This window comes from Anabrus simplex, chromosome 10 (assembly GCF_040414725.1).
Source record: "Anabrus simplex isolate iqAnaSimp1 chromosome 10, ASM4041472v1, whole genome shotgun sequence".
Taxonomy (NCBI): domain Eukaryota; kingdom Metazoa; phylum Arthropoda; class Insecta; order Orthoptera; family Tettigoniidae; genus Anabrus; species Anabrus simplex.
Genome location: NC_090274.1, coordinates 54,803,243 through 54,823,838, shown reverse-complemented (window position 1 = coordinate 54,823,838; position 20,596 = coordinate 54,803,243). Strand labels below are relative to the sequence as shown.

The following is a 20,596-nucleotide window of genomic DNA, read 5'->3' as shown; positions in this document are numbered from 1 at the left end:
AACGTAGTTCGTGTGATAGAAACGTTAGCGCTGGTAGTGGTGAACAAAGTGCTGTTTTGCCGTCAAATATGTCACTGAATTTTAGGCCTACAACTGATGCCGCACCAGCGGCTTCTAATCATGTTTTACACGATAGGGAATGGAACTGGGAGCACGTAAGTAATACTCCAGAGTATCATTCATGCATCGGCCCGAACGAACTACAAGTTGTGAACGAATTTCTACCAGCAGACTTTTGTGGAACATCTAACCAATGAGGTAAATGCTTATGCAAGTAAATGTCTTGTATCGGCTGCCGAGGATATAAATAGGGTAATGTCATTTGGAAACAAACACTGGTTTCGTGTATCTGTGGATGAAATGAAGGCCAGATTACCTTGAAGTGGTAATGTATGATGGAAAAATGACGTTCAGACCCTATCTTGTTGTTGACTACAACTGTGGAAAGGGTGGTGTTGATTCCCATGACCAGAGACTCGCATCATTCCCCTTGATGAGGAAGTATGTAAAAGGATACAAAAAATATACTTCTACATGCTAGACATGACACTTCTGAATTCCAACATCATTCATCCCCTCCTCAACCCTGAAAAGAAGCGAGTAGGCTTTACCACCTTCCGGATCAATTTGCCCGAACAGCTGTTGGCAAGTGTGACCTTGCCTGACTATCCAAAATAAGGCACCTAAGCCCCACGGATACAGCACTGAGACTTCAAGAGAGGCACTGGGGACACTTTCCGACCAAAATACCCCCAATAACGAAGAAAGTTATCCCATCACGGACATGCAAAAGTCTGTGTGAACCGGGGTCTGAGGAAGGAATCTTCATTTGAATGCCACCAGTGCAAGGTGGCGATGCACGAATATGACTGTTTTATGACCTACCATATTCATAAAGACTTCACAAAGTACATCTGACAGTATTTTGGATATTTCCTCTCATTACGTTGCTGTAAAGCATGCTTTTTCAGTGTCGGTGATAATATCATGTAAAGTGATGAAAATAAATGGTACACCGAGGCATAAATAAGTTCAGTTAAATAGTACGTCTCTCCAACTTTACGTAGAGGGATTCATTTCTATAAAAAAACTTGTTTGTTATTTTGGAATTTGGGACCCATGATCATCAAAATTTTCCTCTCCTTGATTTCCAGTTTCTCCATTTGCCCTTTCCTCATCATGACTAGTGTCTCTGCTGCATAGAGTGCTTCCAGCTTAATTAATGCGTTATAATGCCTCATTTTGGTGTTCCAAGAGACGGCTTTCTTATTGTATGTGTTTTTGGTTTTCTGGAAAGCTAGTTCCATTTTGTTACTTCTCGCTTCCACTGCTTTCACTTCAGGGTTGTTCCATTCAATCCATTCCCCTAGGTACTTGAAACTCTTCACCACCTCTATTTTTTTGAGCTCCTACTTTAATTCTCTTAGGAGTGTCAAGTATATTTGTCATGATCGTCTTTTCAAAAGAAATCTTAAGTCTTATCTTCCCTCCCTGCTCTTGTAATTCGGTGATTTGTTCTTTTGCTTCCTCCCACGTTTCTGCGAGCAGCGCCAAGTCATCAGCAAATGCCAAACACTTAATCGTGATTCCTTTGTTTTTTGTTCCAAGTCTTATTCCCCCTCCCGTTCTTGCATTCCATTCCCTCACAACTTTTTCAAGTGCACAGTTGAACAACAAAGAGGAGAGACCATCCTCTTGTCGGACCCTTGTTCTGACCTCAAAAGGTTCTGATAGTTTGCCCATGAATCTGACTTTAGAGGACGTATTCGTGAGCATCTCCTTGATGATGAAAGTTTTCCTGTCCAAGCCAAACTCCTCCAAAATATTGAACGACGACTCTCTGTCTTCATTAGAAAGGAATTTCACTTTTTCCGTATCCATACCTAGGGTATCACAAGACAAATATGCACCATGCTTGTCAATTTCACATGATTATTTTCCTAATCCAGATACAGGCTACCATATCACACGACAAATATTCACTACACTTCACTCTACCACTCAACACAGAATAAATTTCTAACTTCTGAACAGAATTCGAAATACCACATAGACTCAGTGTGTTATTCAGCAATCTTGCTGCTAACCAGCAAGCAAAACTGATCATTCCAGAAGCTAACAGCTAGCTCCCCGAACGTGCAACTTATCCTGTGAAGTTCAGGAATTTAAGGCCTTTTTCTCTAATCACGCGACTGTGGCGACGGATCTTACCCGAATTGGAAATCACGTTTGTTTCACATGGGATGACAAATAACATTTTCAGGACTAGGAAAAATGTGACCGTACTAAACGGTAATAGCGAAAATTCGTGACGTGATAAGAGAGGTATTTTTATATGGATTTAATACGATGAGAATCGGGACTTCGCATTTAAGACTTGCTAAGCAGGAAAACGTGTTAATGAACGCACTAACGAGGTTTCACTGTATTAAATTCTTGACAAATGTTGGTAACTATAATGTGAAATGTCCCTTCCACTTGTCTAACGGTTTCGGGGAGAGAGTAATTTTAATTTCCATGCAGACATTGTATTAATCGAGTGCTGAATGGACCCTTCTTACTGCCCTTCAAAAATAAAACTACTTCCACTGGGTATCAACCTGCAATGGAAACCAGGAGCCCCACAGCCTACCAATGGTCCACAGAGTTATGGTGATGATGATGGTGATATATGCTGTAGAATTTTCAAAATCAAAGCCAAAATGAAGTGTATTACTATATGGATATGAAAACTGGACAACTGCAGTGGCCAAAAATCTTAAGCAGCATTTGAGATGCACAGAAAAATAGTGAAAACTGTTTGGAGAGACCAAGCTGACAACTTATTTGAGAAAATTAAAAGAAAAATCATCACTTGTGGTAAAAACTAAATATTTTTGTCCAGACATAGGCTTGGATTTTAAAAATTCTGGCTGTAAACGATTTCTTGGCTAATATGACATTTTTCCTAGAATTATATTCTCACTCATGATCGTGGAGCCTTCTAGTCTGCCCTTTCCATAGCTCCCACTTCCCACTTGGTCATATTTGTGTTCATCCCATCATGCATTGTTATTAATGTTCCAATCTTTCTACATATAGCTTGATTTATAACTTGTTTGTAGAGGGAGATCAAGGCGATAATGAGTACACTCAGTTTCCTGTGATTTAGAGATAATAATAATAATAATAATAATCGTATGGCCTCAGCTACCGTTTGCAGACATTTCGATTTGACGCCATCTGGCTGTCTGCTCGTCAATTTCGACGTTCCGGCTTACTCTGTCTGCCATCTAGCGGACCTAGAGTGAACCGGATCTCTCTTGGGCGTCTATGGCTGAGATTTAATTAATTTTGTCGGGTAAATACCAAATGTATCACCAGAGATCTTTTACATGCCGACATCGTACGACATGGAGTGTCGAATGGAATTTTTTTCCGCCCTTCAAAAATCCGACTACCTCTGCCGGGTTTGAACCCGCTATCTTGGGATCCAGAGGCCGACACTCTACCACGGATCCACAGAGGCAGCTATTTAGAGATAAGAGGTGTGCAACTAATTTTTTTTAATGTCACACCGACACAGGCAGGTCTTACGGCAATGATGGGATACGAAAGGTCTAGGAGTGGGAAAGAAGCTGACGTGACCTTAATTAAGGTACAGCCCCAGCATTTTCCTGGAGTGAAAATGGGAAACCACAGAAAACCATCTTCAGAGCTGCTGACAGTGGGGCTCGAACCCACTATCTCCCGACCGCAAGTTCACAGCCGTGCGCCCCTAACTGCGCGGCCAACTCGCCCGGTGTGTGGAATTAAACGAGCCCACATTGTTAGTTACAAATAGCAGATTGTGGAGGCACTTAATTGACAGAAGGCTTGCAGACAGAACACTGAAAGGCATAAGAGTCCATAATGAAGATGTATACATACCCCACAAAATTACCAGGAGTGGTTATCTTCCTGTTCACAATGGCTTTCATCACCTTGCCCATAACTTCATAGGTTGGCCCAGTTATTTCTTTGCTCAACTTGCCCTCATACTTCTCCTTCAGTTCCTCCCTGCAAAACAAAAAACGGACAATTGTTATTCTTCATATTGCAGTTAAAGTAAAATAGAGTCGGCAAGAAAATTTAGGGAAGAGGAACTAGAAAACAGATTCTAAATAATCGTCAGCTGGTTGAAAAGGCACATTAATTCAACATTCCTCTGTTTCTGTGCTTCATTGATTACCAAGAGGCCTTTGATTGTGTTTTGTGGCTGAAGATGTGGTGTGTTCTAGAAGAAATGGGAATTCCATCTCATCTCATTTCACTTATAGAAGGCTTATACGATAACAACTTGGCCAAAGTCAGAGTTGATGGTGATCCATCATCAAGTTTCAAAGCCTCCAAAGATGTGAGACAAGGGTGCATCTTATCACCTGAATTGTTTAACATCTATGGTGAATATATCATGAAACATGAGGCACGCCCTCGACAGTTGGGAAGGAGGATTTTCGATTGGTGGGAGGAGAATTAATAACCTCCGTTTTGCGAACGCACCACACTTGTAGCCAGCTTGTCAAAATAATGGATCGTGTACAACAGGAACGTCACAATCTTGGCATGGAAATTAAGTGGAGCAAGACAAAACTAATGATTGTCAACAAAGGTGCAGAGATTCAGTTGCCACAGCACCTGAACAATCTCCAAAGAGTCTTTCAGTTTCCTTATCTTGGTTCTGTAATCGAGGATACAAGTAGCTGGGAAAAAGAAATCAAATGTTGCATCATTCTAGGATGTACAGCTATGGCAAAAGAAAAGACGATCTGGGAAGATAAAGCAATATCTATGAATACGAAGAAAAGATTAGTCCATTCGCTTGTGCTCTCGATCTTCCTGTATGGATATGAAACTTGGACCATAAAAGCTAAAGACAGTAACCGAATAAACGCCTTTGAAATGTGGTGTTTGAGAAGGATGTTGCGAACACTGTAGACAGTCAGGTGAACAAATGATTCTGTCATCCGGGAAAGTGGAATGCAAGAAAGTCTATCCCAAGTTGTGTACCAGAGAATCCTGCAATTCTTTGGTCACATTATGAGAAGAGAGGATAACAACCTGGAAAAAATAATTGTCCAAGGAAAAGTTTCTGGCACAAGGTCACAAGGACAGGTCGCAAAATATGGGTTGATCAAGTAAGAGAAATCATGGACTTACCGTGGAGAATTACTATTCGGAATATACAGTTCATACAGAATGGCATCAGCTTACAACAGAAACAACAAAGTCCATGGGTCACGATACTGGACTGGAGAGAGATACAGACATTCCTGAACAGTCAATTGCTAAAATTAAAACAGTAAAACTTGTTTACAACAGAACCAGATAAGTATACTCAACTGCACAAAAATTTGACCATTGCAGAAGATAACTTCCTTTTGACATCCTCTTGTTTGAAATAGGACAAACATATTGTGCACGTGGTAGGATCCCAAGCATCATCTCTTCGACCACTGGCTAGCCACAGATTATGAATATCCTTGTGTTTCGAAAAAATGTAAATATTTATATGCTGGTCAATTTTGTGCGAGTGAATGTACAAAACAATTGTAAATTAAAAAATTTTCAAAATGAAACAGGCAAAAATAACAAATATTTCTCACAACAGACATGAAGTCAAAAATTAAGTATCCAGAAGGAAACCATAATTTAATTTATTAATTGCAAACGTTAAAATCATTCAAATTACCAGCATTTTGCCCCAGAGTAGCACTGGGCTCATGAGATGGATTGCCACAACTCTCCAAGACGCTGGTGGCTAGGGTGCTGTTAAGACTCCACAAGCCTCCTATGTAGGACAACGCAATGACAGTCCACTCAGAGAAGTATAAATACCTTGTAGACTTGTAGTGGTGTCGCATAAAATAAATTTCATTATTTTAATGTTTTTGTCCTTACCATTGTTCTTAATATATAAGTAATAATAATAATAATAATAACGTAAATGTTTCCACCTTTTCAATACTTTTCAGCTGATGATGTTTACAGGATAGATGAAACATGTTCCGTTATTTCTAAATGTTATTTAAATAAAAATATAAAATTTTAGTATTGTAAAGGTGGAACAATTGACCATACCTTTTTGATTAAGTTGTAGTGGTATCTCAACAGCGCCCTAGCCACCAGCATCTTTAAAAGGTGTGGCAATCCAACTGACAAGCCCATTGCTACACTGGGAGTGAAACACTGGTAATTGCACCAAGAGCTTGAATTACATACAATAAGTTTCAGTTCCGTATTGATGTCAACTATACAAATACAAAAAAATGCATTAGTCCAACTTTTCAATACAATTAATGGCTATGAATTTCATGTTTTTGGTCCGTATTGAACTGAGAATAATATATAAGTAATAATAATAACAACGTAAACGTTTCCACCTTTTCAATACTAAAATATATTCACAAAATTATAAATTACACGGTACTAGTTTCGACCCATCTAGGGGTCACTTTGCTTCAATACGGCTGATGATGACCCCTAGATGGGTCGAAACTAGTACCGTGTAATTTATAATTTTGTGAATATATTTTAGTATTGAAAAGGTGGAAACGTTTACGTTGTTATTATTATTACTTATATATTTTTCAATACTATGTACGAAGGAGGATCAAATACAAATGGGAATTTGAATGTGCCCCTGCTGTTAGTAATAATTCTAAGGCGGGGCTTTGCCAGGATGTTGGTGGGGGTATATGGAGAAGCGGTTTGTGCACGTGAACGACAGTGGAGAGCTGGGCTGCTTCAGTACGCCGTGAATGAGCAAGAGGTACACACGTCTGTTGCGCAACGCATCATTATCAAATTTCTCGCAAAAGAGGGCACCAAAACTTCCAAAATTTTGAGACAGCTCCACGCACAGTTTGGGAAAGAAACACTTTCACAGACTCGAGTGTACGAGTGGGCAAAAAATTTTTGGCAGGAAGAAGAAGCTGTGCAAAATGAACCTCATGAAAGGAGACCGCAGACAAGCATCACTGCAGACAACATTGTTGCCAATCGTTACATTATTCGTGAAGATAGGCGAATAAAAATTTTGCAAATTGTTTCAGCCATAGGAATAAGTTACGAAAATGTTCAAACCATCATCCAAGATGAACTCCATTTGAGAAAATTGTCTGCCAGATGGGTTCCTTGTCTCCTCAACCAGGAACAAAAAAAACTTTACGCCAGGAAGTTTGTCGGAGACTCCTGCGTTGCTACGAGGAGGAAGGAGAGGATTTCTTGCATCGTATTGTGACTTGTGATGAAGCTTGGATGCATCGTTACACCCCAGAGTCAAAGCATGCAAGTATGAAGTGGTGGCAAAGAGACGAAGCAGGTCCGGTCAAGGCCAAAACACGTCCATCTGCTGGAAAGGTGCTTGCAACTGTTTTCTGGAACTCCACGGGTGTTTTGCTGCTGGATTTTCTTCAAGAACAAAGGAAAATTAATGCAGCCTATTACCGACGCCTTATGGACGCAACAAGCGACATCGGCAACTGATCCGAAACATCATTCTTCTCCATGACAATGCACGGCTGCATACTCTGGCTTTAACGCGGGAAAAAGTGGAGGAAATTCAATGGACACCTCTGGAACACCCTCCGTACAGTCCAGATCTATCACCCTCCAATTACCATTTGTTTGGAGCACTCAAACAAGACCTAGGAAGGCAGCAGTTCAATGGTGATGCAAGTGTAGAAGAGTTTGTGCGCAACTGGCTCTGCAGGAGTAGGACAGTATCAAAAACTTACCAATCCGATGGAGAAAATGTGTATCGAAGGCAGAACAGTATGTAAAAAAAGTGATCTCTATAAGTGTATTTTTTGGCTGATGCAATAAAATTTAAAAAACACCCATTTATATTTGATCCGCCCTCGTATATTCAATATATTTAGGATGAAACATGTACTACCAGTTTATATTGTGTGATTAATAATAATGGCGTATGGCCTCTGGAGAGGCCTGGTGCAGGTCTTTTTGTAGTAGACGGCCTATTAGGCGACCTGCATGTCTGTGAAGATGAAGATGAGGGCCCTATCTAGGATGATTTCTAATGTTGAATACGCCATACACACCCAGCCGGGACCCTCTGAACCGAAGGCCAGTACGCTGACCATTCAGCCAACGAGTCGGACATTGTGCGATTTATTTCACTGAATATACACTGTAATCGAATAGGTGGACTATAGCATTTTTTTGTATTTGTATAAGAGCTTGAATGTTCTTAGATATGATGTCTTTTGGCTATATGCCATGTGAAAGAGAGAAACTAATGGGATAGGAAATTAAAGAGTCTAAAATGAAACTGTGAGTCAGGGCAAGCCCGGGAATATAAAAAATGACATCTTGTGGGAGCATATCAAAAGCCTTGTGTATGTCACCAGTGCCTGACCCAAAAACACTGCTCACCAGGATGATTTTTTTTACAAGTTGCTTTATGTCGCACCAACACAAGTAGGTCTAATGGCGAGACGATGGGGTAGGAAAGGCCTAGGAGTGGGAAGGAAGTGGCCGTGGCCATAATTAAGGTGCAGCCCCAGCATTTGCCTGGTGTGAAAATGGGAAACTACGGAAAACAATCTTCACGGCTGCTGACAGCGGGGTTCAAACCCACTATCTCTCGAATAATCAATACTGCCCACAGAAGCGACTGCACCTATCGAGCTCAGTCTCACCAGGATAACGGCAGAATGCAATGTGTGGAGTATTTGGTAGAGTGCACCGGAGTTTACTATACCAATGTGATTGAATGTGGTGTGCAACTGTTCCAATAGCTTTAGTCAACATCCAGGCACAGGATCTAACTTCACCGTGTTCACAAACTGGTAGTCATTTCTGCATTATGTAGGAATATGGGGCATTTTGGAGGAGGGGAAGGGGGGTTGAAGAGCCCATTATGCCGTTCCTGACAGAATACACATTCTTCTTCAAAATGTGTATTTCAACCCCTCTATGGGCTACTTCAGTTTCTGCACAAATTTTTAAATCACCCTGTATAGGAAGATTAAAACATGAATAGGAACACAATAGGATGGATACAACAGTTCAGTGCAGGAAGAGGTAGCAACAGTAAGAGACAAGGACAAATATGAAAACACAAAAGGAACTGCAGAAGCTGTTGCTTTGGTGGAAGACTGGTCACAGCATGAGTAAGTTGCAGAAGTGTTTAGAACTACACCTCTCAAGATTTCCAGCATAAGAAGGGACAGGGAAATTGGAGGCTATTCAAGAAGACAAGGATCAGGCACAGGAAGAACAACATTGACATTTCTGCCACTGAAGCACGAAATCGACACCCCAAAGTATGAGGTAGGTCAATATTAGTGAGATAACTGTCCAATGAATACTGGAAGAAGCGAATCTTCAATCAAGAAGACCCACTAAAGGCCAAGAACTCACCAAACTGCATAGCGCACGTCACCTGTGTTTCACAAGGAAACATCGCAGTTGGACAGTGCAATGCAGTTCACTGATGAATTGCGATTTGACATGCAATCACCAAACAGTAGAGGAAAGGTCTGGAGATGGCCTGGTATATTTCATCCCAGATGTTTTTTCCGGGTGGTTCACTGAAAGCATGGGCAGGAATGTATATGACTGTAAAGACAGTTTTGGTTTTCGTGGAGCATGGGAGCCTTTCAGCACATCAGAATGTGGAGGAAATCCTCTGGAGCATGTTGTTGCTTTTGCTCCATTTAACGGTGATGAATTCAGACTGGTGCGGGATAATGCATGCCCACGTGTTCTTGGAGGAAACAGAGATTCATTTTATGGTTTGACCTCCTCAAAACCCCGATTTGAATCTTACTGTGCATCTATGGGATCAGCTGGGGAGAAGGGTCCATCAGCACTAACCAGACACCCTACAGGACCTACAGGAGGCCCTCCTGGAAGAATGGGAGATGATTTCTAAAGACGACATAGCAGCGTTAATAAGAAGCAAATGTGACGGACTGGATACCCTGATTGGTGCAAGAGGAACTAATATACAGTTCTGAGGGTGAGAAAAGAAGTCTGTGAAGTGTAGAAAATGAAAACAAAGGTGAATTAACTTCATCAGCCTCGTCAAACTTTTTTTGAAGTGTAAATCCGTACACATTATCTCTGTATCTATGGCTCTGTACCACAATATTTAATCAAAAAGTAGTAGAAAAGTGTCATAAAAGTGACTGGAATTTAGATTAAATCTCAGTGTTTTTAAAGAACTGAAGTGTTGCATTTTTCATACTGGTAGGTGTATTTTTAGGAGAAAATGAGCATGTAAGAAATGTGTTACAAAATTTGGAGGATATCATGGGAAGAGAGTACAACCTAAAAATTAACAAAAGTAAAATCCTCTGTGTTGTAGATAGCCAAATCTATAAAGAAAAAAAACTGAATGGGAAATACCTTTGAAAAGGTGGAATAATTTATACAGATGGGAAGCAAAATAACAAAACTGAAGGAGCACAAAGGAACTGTAAGCAGGATCCAACAGGCAAAAGCACTCTTCCAGAAATAGCCTTACTCACCTCACAAAATATTAGCCTTGCGAATAGGAAAAAATTCATGGAAAGTTTAAAGTGGAACACCGTTCTGCATGGTTGTGAATCCTGGACAGCAGGACCAAGAGAGCTCTACACATGATGAGATCCTTCAAAGGATTGGAAAAAAGGAAAAGCCTCTAGGGAAGCATTGCGAAAAGAAGCATGGAACTGATAGGGAACATGGACTGCTCAAGAATATCGCGGAAGAAGCATGGAGAATTGCTGCGAACCAATCTAAGGATTAATAATAATAATTCAGTCTGGCTATTGCTGGACTGGTGCAGCCCTTATAAGGCAAGGGTCGGCGGAGTCTGCCGTGCGTGGGAACTGCATGTTACTGCAGTGGAGAATAGTGCTGAGTTTGCTGTGAGAGTTGTAGGGATGCTGGGGACACCCAGTCCCTGAGTCAGGGGAATTAACCATTTAAGTTAAAATCTCCCACCCAGCAAGGAATCAAATCTGGGCCCTTTAAACTGAAGGCAACTACACTGACCATTCACCTAAGGAGTCACAATTCTAAGGATTAAAACTATTAATGATGTTCCTGGGAAGAGACCAAGAGGAAGACCTCGTAATGTTTGGGAAAAACAGATAATGAAGGACCTTGAAGTAAGAGATGTGAACTGGTGTCACATATATGAGCAGCATCTGTGAATGGATAGAACAAACTAGAGGAGGCTCGTACACAACCGCACCCGGCTTGCTGGAGCGAAGAAATGATGATGATGATGATGATGATGATGATGATGATGATAAGACTGGAAAGAAAGACTTCCATCCTATTTGATTATTAGCTTAATATGTTGCTGTCCATCTATTTAAAAAAGGCTGAAGTTGCTTATTATAAAAATGATCTTTTAAGCTTTTTCCATCAATCTGAACTTTATTCCTAAAAAGTGGAATTTTGTAAACCTGATAAATATCATATGTTAGAATAGGAGCAAAATTATAGAGGTCTAGTGCCCTAAACAATCCATGAAACCTAGTAATATATATTACATACTCTGTGAACGGTAGCTCGACTGTGATGTCATCTTCTTGACCAAACTGGAATACAAGGTAGTGGTACCGGGTTTGTCCCTGCTTTATGGGAGGATCCAAGCTCACCTGGAAAAAAATGAATATTTTAAAATCCTTTTATTAGAAAGAGGGCTGAATTACAGGAGTAGCAACAACAAGCATGCATCACCACGATGGAAGAGAAACTTAACAGAGGATTAATATTTCAAAACCTAAAAGATGTATTCAAATTTTCGACAAGCTTTGTTACATACTGCTTTAGTTTACATAACGTACATTTGTCTCGAGAGAATACACATACTAAATTAAATTACCTTTCCGATTCCAGTTTGATAAAAATAATATCAAACAAAGGTATTTCAGACTACTCACCACAAAGAACATCTGTCTGTTATCCTTGTGAGGAAGGATAAACAATCTAAGTACAGTTGACATCGGGATTTTGTAGTCAAATGTTTTACCGTGGAGCTGGAAGAAAGACTGGAACACCTTGATATCGTATCGACCACTGGAAATAAAAAATAAATAATGAAGAAACCTCTCAACTCCAGTAATCGCATTTTCATCTGTAAGTCACTTTCTATACTTACCGAGGTGTGAGACACTGGATTTCCTTGAAGGTGGTGATAGCATCCCCAGACAAGCTGATCACACTAGCTTGTTTCATTACCTGTTGAAAATATGTAGCTTCTTTCAATATCCTCATTTTTAAAGCAACAATAATTCACTAATTCAGAATTATAGCAATGTTAGAAATAGACTCAGGCAAGTTGCTCCACAGTACCAATCGTTATTGCAGGTGAGACCAAGGGAGCAAGAATGCAAGTTCCAATAATGGCATTTCAAAACCCCCCCAGTATACACAACAAACGAGACCAATACTAACTTATTACTGTTCAATGCCTGCCTTGTTGAATGAAACCTACCGCAGCACTGGGATACACACTGACAAATATTATACCTATCCCATGGTTATTTTTAAAGGTTTTATCATAAATTAAGAGTTGCTATGGAGAATTTCCTCTACTGACTGACATATATGACGTCCTACTGCATGTTGAAACTTTATAGATCAATGACAAAAGTGTTGTAAAAGGCACTGCTAACCTATTATCGCAATATATTAGAAATTACTGGAGTTATTATTAGAACCATACAGATGTAAAAGACTGATCAAATATAATAACACCTTTGAACTAAGATAAGCAACAACAATTATTTAATTAGCTGAAATTAATTCATATCTACTTAAAATATCAAAACTGATTCATCTATCTCGGCGATCAGGGAAGCTGCAGAAAAATTATGCCAACTGAATTACAAGTCCATTATCACTTAAGTCTGTGTAATACAGAAAACTGCTATACCGCTTTTCACGAGAGTTTAATCCTGATGTAAACAAATAGGCAGAGCAGCTTGATTATGCACGTGGACATGGACGTAGTTGATTGGAGAAGCAACCGTCGCACTCACTCGACTGTATGCGAGCTCGAAGAAAAGTAGTACGTCGCATTAATTTTATTTCAGTTCATTACATTTAGAGAGTTTGGAAGATTACGTAATCAAATGAAAATATGGTTCTCATATATATATGTGGTTTTGTTTTAATAAAATGTGATTAAATGACGAGAAATGAAGGAACGAGGCGTGGTGTAACACAGGAAGTCTTCTCGTTGTGAGGGAAAGTCCCAAGCTGTACAGCGTGGAGATAAGGTGTTGCATCTTGCAGCAGTTAATGAGTCTGTATTCTTAGTGAAAGAAATGGAGCAAGAGGTAGGACCATCACGTGTAGTGAAGCACAAAATAGGAAAACCGCTCAGAAGTGACCATAGGCAGTGCATCGTGAATGTGTTCAATAAACTAAGTGAACAGAATCCAGGTTTAGTTGTTTATTCAGAAGTTCAGATCTTTGCCCTGTTGTCGTATGTGATGTGCAGCCCTGTACGTCCGAACATGAGATGTTGGCGGGGTGCAGGTCGGTACTACACGCTCAGCGAATCACAACTCTTTCTTTGGCGGAGGCGTGGACATATCATGTTTACATCAAGATGAAACTCTCGTGAAAAGACATATAAGCTAATGTGCTTCGGAGCTACCAGGTGTATGCATAAGTTTTTGCCAGTTTCTGTGCTGAAGAAAATGTGTAATTTTTCAAGGGAAAGTCATTTTATGTTTATTCAAAATATTGGCCATCGGCTTCTACACACTTCGCCCATCTTTCAGGTAGAAAAACTTCTTGTCTTTTGTAGCAAACCATTCAACAGCCATTGTCCAACTTCCTCGAAATTGCTGAAGTGCTGCTCTGAGAGCATGTGCCCCATTGACGCGAAGAGGTGATAGATGGCGCTAGGTCGAGGAGTTCGGCGGGTGCAGAAAGATGTCCCATCTAAGCGATTTCAAGGTGTCATTCACTGGTTTTGCTGTGTGAGACAGCGCATTGTCGTATAACAAAATCACTTTGCCATGTCTTCTGGCCCATTCCGGTTGTCTTTGTATCAATGCGTGATTTAAATAAATCATTTGTTGGCGATAGCGTTGTGCATTAACGGTTTCGCCGGCTTCAAGAGTCTTCACACTTTTGTGATCTACCAAAGCGCACACTGTCTTTCACATTGAAATCACCACGTTTAAACTGTCGAAACCATGTCTCACATGTTCTAATCGTGTTCACCATATGTTTCTACTAGGAAACTATGACTTTTCACAGACCTTTTCTTTTGATTAAATAAGAAAAGCAATGCATGCCGCAAATGTTCTTTTTCAGGCATAAACGTCGACATGATCACTGAACGATACAACACAGACTTAGTGTTTGGCGAACTCAACTTGTGTGTGTTGGTAGGTTAATGTCAGACGAACAAAGTGACGTGTCAAATTCATACGCTGCATACTGTTTGCTAGCACCATCTCTTAGTGAAACCGGAAAAGACTTATGCATACATCTGGTATTTAAGGTGAACATCTTAGATGACTTATTTGGTATATAACCACAGAATGGAGTCATTTTAAGTTTATGCTCGATGCTGGGATAGGTGAATGACATTTTGTTATGAATGGGGTGCTTAAATACAGAAATAAAGTTCAAGGAAAGCTCCTCCTCCTCCTCTCCCCCCGTTTGGGCCTCTGTGGGACTACAGGTAGGTTTGTCATAGTTTAGGTTTTCATCGCCTCCCAGAACCTCTTCATCTTCTAACTTCTCTCCCGTTCTTCAGCCGAGACTTCTGGTATCCTCTTCTCTTGTCTCCTCCACTGGTGCTTCTCTAAACTGTTCCTGTACTTTTCTGTCATCGAGCTCTGGCAGACTGGTTGGTGTATATTTATTTCTCCAGTTCTCTGTCCCTTCTACCCTGATCCCCATCTCAGTCCAGTCCTCGTGGAGTTCTGACAACCCACTTGGTTTAAGGAACACTGCTGTAACTTTAGAAGTTTTCCCACCAATATACACTTGTTTTTTCCCCTCTTATTTATAATCTTGGCCACTAACTTTTAGCTATCATCCAATAACTTAATCCCATATTATGTCTTAGTCATAAGCACTGTGAATGCATGGCTCAGCGGAACATGTAACAAACTAGGCTAGCAAGTGGTCTCGCTCCAGTATCGAGAACGGAGCATTATAGGAGACCAGTCTGTTCTCGCTCATGAAGTCATCTGGCTAGGTAGGTATGCAAGTTTCTGAGGAAACTCCCCTCGGCAGGCCAGTGAAAATGAATGATAACATGAGGCAGTTTGCCCAGCCCTAGTTAGAAATACTGTACAATTTGAAATCAACCAGGAGAAGCTGAAAAAGGAGTAGTAGAAGATGAAGGGGAATGAGATGAAAAATAAGTACAAGGGAAACAATGATGAAAGGCGGGAGAATGAAGATTTCTTTTTCCAATTTGCTTTACATTGCACCGACACGGATAAGTCTTATGGTGACGATGGAATAGAAAAGGAATAGGAGTGGAAAGGAAGAGAATGTGGCCTTAATTAAGGTACAGACTGGTGTGAAAATGGAAAACCACATTGAAAACCATCTTCAGGGCTGCCGACAGTGGGGTTTGAACCCATAATCTCCAGAATGGAAGCTGATAGCTACATGACCCAAACCATGTAGCCACTTGCTTAGTAAGGATGATGAAGAGAAGGAGAACGAGAAGCGGTGGTGGTGGTGGTGGTGATGATGATGATGATGATGATGATGATTATTGGCAAAAAATAATCTTAAGAAAAATACAATTTGCTAACCCTACTGTAGGAAGTGCTAAACAGGAATAATTAATCCATGATAGATGCCAATCTTCTGTGAGGAAACTGTACCAGAAGAAGAAATGGTATGACTGGAAAAAATGTCCAGTCTCTTGTGTGACAATGTCTTGCAAATGAATTTTCTGAGATCTTCTATGCAGAAGACGAGGCAAGGCAGAATCAGAAATGACAGAATTAATAATAATAATAATGTTATTTGCTTTACGTCCCACTAACTACTTTTTTAAGGTCTTCGGAGACGCCGAGGTGCCGGAATTTAGTCCCGCAGGAGTTCTTTTACGTGCCAGTAAATCTACCGACACGGGGAGCGGCGATGCAGTGCTTATCATCGGTGGGACGAACGACGTAGCTCGCGACGACGCCAAGAATGTAAGATCACAACTTAAACATACACTAGGGAAGCTGACCCACACTAACGTTTTTGTAGTGAACATGCCCCACAGGCATGATTTGAGTAGAGACTCGTGTGTGAACATTGAAGTGGACAAGGTCAATACAGATATTGTTATAATTTGTAAACATTTTCGGAATACTCAGGTTATTGAATGCAGCAGTTTTGAGAGATACTGTTATACAAAACATGGCCTCCATCTAAACAATTCAGGTAAACGAAAGATAGCAAATATTGTTCTAGATTTTATTAATCTTAAGATATGTACTGTAAAACAGGCAACTCCCTTGAGTTATAATACTGACCAGGAAAACTAGTAGAAAGAGCCAGCTGTACTTCAAGCTGGCTCAGTCGACTAGAAAAAGAAACTCAGGATAGTAAGGAATTTCAAGTTACCCAATTGCAACAGTCAAGTTTTAGGGAAGAAGGGGGTCTGAGATTGCTCTTGGTAAACTGTCAAAGTGTAGTAAATAAACAATTAAAATTCGGTACATTGATGGAATCTTATGAGACTGATGTGGTGATAGGAGTGGAATCGTGGTTGAAAGAAGGGGTGGGTAATAGAGAAGTATTTCCAGAAGGGTACACAGTCTATCGTAGAGACCGAGGAGATAAAAAGGGAGGGGGGGTGTTTATTCTGGTGAAGGAAACTTACTGTTCACATGAATGGTTTACCGATGAAAGGGATGAAATATTAGGGATAAAATTAGTTTGTGATAATATGAAGGAGGTGGGAATTATAGGAACATACAGGCCTGGAAGAGAGGAAAGAGACATGGAAATCTTTGAAAAAATAATAGATTATACTCATAAAAACAATAATAATGATATGGTAATAATTGGGGGAGATCTAAATTTGCCTGAAGTTGAATGGAAAGGAGCTGCAAGTGAAGCCCATGAACAGAAACTGGCAAATAAGTTAATTTGGGAGGGAGGATTTACACAAGTAGTACAAGAACCGACTCGTCTCAATAACTTACTAGATGTATTCTTGGTTAAACCATGGGAAATTGTTGATAAAATTGAGGTAATTGAAGGAATAGGAGACCATAAGGCTGTAATAATGGATGTAGGACTCGTACCAAAAAGGCTTAATAAGAGGGTTACACAAGACAAGAAATTGTACAGAAAAACTAAAGTTGATGAATTTGGGACTTACCTTAAATCACAATTCAGTTGTTGGATAAGTGAAGGGAGTAACGTGGATACACTTTGGGCTAAATTTAAAGGAATTATTTGGGAAGGAGAGAAGAGATTTGTACCTGTTAAGAAGGGTAAAATGACCTCAGACCCTGTTTATTATACAAGGGAAATAAGAAAATTAAAAAGAAAATGTAGAATAGTAAACAGGAAAATCAAAGAGGGTAGGGAGAGTAGAGAAACTAGAAAACAGCTAATGAGGGAACTGAATAGAGTGAAAAAGGAAGCAAAAGAGAATTATATGAATGGCATACTTCAAGAGGGTAATGACCACAAAGGGAAATGGAAAAAGCTGTATTCATATATCAGGAATCAAAAAGGAAAAGGAGTCCAAATTCCTACAATGGTGGGAGAAGGGGGTGAACACTATTTAACAGATACTGAGAAAGCAAACCTATTTAGTAGGGAATTTAGAGATTCAGTAGATGATTGTCAAGAGTTGGAAACCGAAACAGAAGATAGAGAGGGAGAGAGACAGAGGGAAACAAGAAGCTTCTCATTCACAAACAAACATATTTTCAGAGAAATCCAACTGCTTCAGCAAGGAAAAGCTGCAGGAAGTGATCAAATTACTGGGGAGGTATTAAAGACAATGGGGTGGTACATAGTGCCTTATTTAAAATTTCTCTTTGACTATGTCATAAATAATGGTGTAATACCAAAGGAATGGAAGGAATCTATAATAATACCAATTTATAAAGGAAAGGGTGATAAAAGGAAACCAGAGAACTACAGACCAATCAGCCTGACTAGTATAGTTTGTAAAATTCTGGAGAGTTTAATATCGAAGTACATCAGAGGGATATGTGATGATAAAAATTGGTTCATGAGGAGCCAGTATGGATTTAGAAAGAAATTTTCTTGTGAGGCACAACTGGTGGGATTTCAGCAGGACATATCAGATCAGTTGGATTCAGGAGGTCAGTTAGATTGCATAGCCATAGATCTTTCCAAAGCCTTTGATAGAGTGGAACATGGAATATTATTAAAGAAATTGGAGGGAATAGGATTGGACGTAAGGGTTACACGTTGGATAAAAGCATTTCTAAATTCAAGGGTTCAGAAAGTCAAAGTAGGAAATAATGTATCTCAGGAAGAGAAAGTTTGGAAGGGAATTGCACAGGGTAGTATAATCGGTCCGTTACTTTTCTTAATATACGCAAATGATTTAGGGAACAATATAACATCAAAAATAAGATTGTATGCAGATGACATAATTGTTTATAGAGAAATAAACAACATTGAGGATTGTTCAGAATTACAAAGGGACCTTGAAAGTATCCAACAATGGGTTGAAGAAAATAATATGAAGGTTAATGGAGGCAAATCAACTGTTACAACTTTTACAAACAGGAGCTTTAAAACTGAATTTGAATATACTTTGGATGAGGTAGTTATCCCAAAAGATGGCAAGTGCAAATACTTAGGTGTGAGATTTGAAAGTAATTTGCACTGGAAGGGTCATATTGATGACATTGTTGGGAAAGCATACAGATCATTACATGTCATAATGAGGCTACTTAAAGGATGCAACAAAGAATTAAAAGAAAAAAGTTACTTGAGTATGGTTCGTCCATTATTGGAATATGCAAACAGTGTTTGGGATCCTCACCAAGAATACCTAATAAAAGAAATAGATAGTGTGCAGAGGAAAGCAGCAAGATTTGTAACAGGGGATTTCAGGAGAAAGAGTAGTGTATCAGAAATGTTAAAGGAACTTGGGTGGGAAACTTTAAGTAAGAGAAGGGAGAAAACTAGACTTACAGGATTATATAGAGCCTATACAGGAGAAGAAGCATGGGGAGATATCCGTGAGAGGCTTCAGTTGGAAAATAATTATATCGGCAGGACTGACCACAAATATAAAATTAGAAGGAATTTTAGCAGAAGCGATTGGGGTAAATTTTCATTCATTGGGAAGGGTGTGAAGGAGTGGAACAGTTTACCAGGGGTAGTGTTTGATCCTTTTCCAAAATCTGTACAGATATTCAAGAAGAGAATAAACAGCAACAGAGAAAATAAATGAAGTGTTAGAGGGCATTCGACCGGTGCAGGTTATTGTAAATAAAAAAAATGTGTGTGAATAAATTAATTCCATCCCCTGGTCTAAGGAGTTTGGACAGCCAAAGTAGGGGACTGCCTGTAGGGGTGAAGTACAGTGGGGACTTCGAGGGCCCTGGGACCGCTACGGTAGCTGTGAAGGCCCTTCAGGAACTCTGAAAAGTGGTGGCAAAAGGGGCTCTGGTTAAGACGCAGCAGGTCGTTATGCTACTTAGGATCCTGAACGGGTAAAAAAAAAAAAAAGTAAATAAATAAATACAATGTAAATATTAATGTTATACCAGTTTTATAGTATCATTTGAAGCAATTCCACATACTGTATATCAGTTGACTATATTTGTAAGTAGTACAGGAGATATTATAATTAGAATTTTGTAAACAATATAAATTTATTAAGGATGAGCTGTGTGTTTAATAGAAAACATTGTTAGCGTAAATTGTATAATATTGTATTATAGGAAAAATTTTCTTCTCTTGTTAATTTAATATTTAGTGCTTGACAATAATGTATTTTAGTGTACCATTTGCCACCGAGGTAGACACCTCATTTGCAAATAAAGAGATTTTGATTTTGATTTGATTTGAGCACCTCCAAATACCACCGGACTGAGCCAGGATCGAACCTGCCAAGTTGGGGTTAGAAGGCCAGCGCCTAAACCGTCTGAGCCACTCAGCCCGGCGAAATGACAGAATTAGAAGGGATATACTGGTGAGTACGATGGAAGAAAGATAGCGCATTGCAAGGCTGAAACAGTTTGGCCATGTACAAAGGATGCCAGAGACACATATTCCCAGACAGTACTTGAAAAGGAACAACCGCAGCCTAGATGAAGTGGCACCAAGTTACGGGTGTCCTTTTCGACTGGAAGGTCCCACTGTAGTAAAAATCAAAGATTTATAGAACAGTTGTTCATCCTGTAGCACTATACATGGCGGAATGCTGGCCAGTCACAAAAGGACATGAACAACATATCCATGTCATGGAAATTATGCTTCAATGGCCTCTGGTACAGTGAAACCTCGATTCTCCGTTTTTCGAGGGACCATGAAAATAAAACGTACAATACGGGAAAACGGAAAATCCGGGAATGAATTAAAACCATCAACAATTTGGCTAAACATCACAAAAATGAAATATGTA

General features: G+C 39.8%; 1 protein-coding gene across 1 annotated transcript in view; it reads right to left on the bottom strand.

Annotated features, from left to right (window-relative positions):
* Positions 1-20,596, bottom strand: part of LOC136881744 (FACT complex subunit Ssrp1) — a 93,631-nt gene that overhangs the window by 52,009 nt on the left and 21,026 nt on the right. Inside the window, exons 5-8 of the mRNA XM_067154174.2 lie at positions 12,143-12,222; positions 11,925-12,060; positions 11,536-11,639; positions 3,910-4,038 (exon numbers count right to left, since the gene is read on the bottom strand). Coding sequence (XP_067010275.1) covers positions 3,910-4,038; positions 11,536-11,639; positions 11,925-12,060; positions 12,143-12,222 — 449 coding nt within the window. The remainder of the gene's footprint in view (positions 1-3,909; positions 4,039-11,535; positions 11,640-11,924; positions 12,061-12,142; positions 12,223-20,596) is intronic.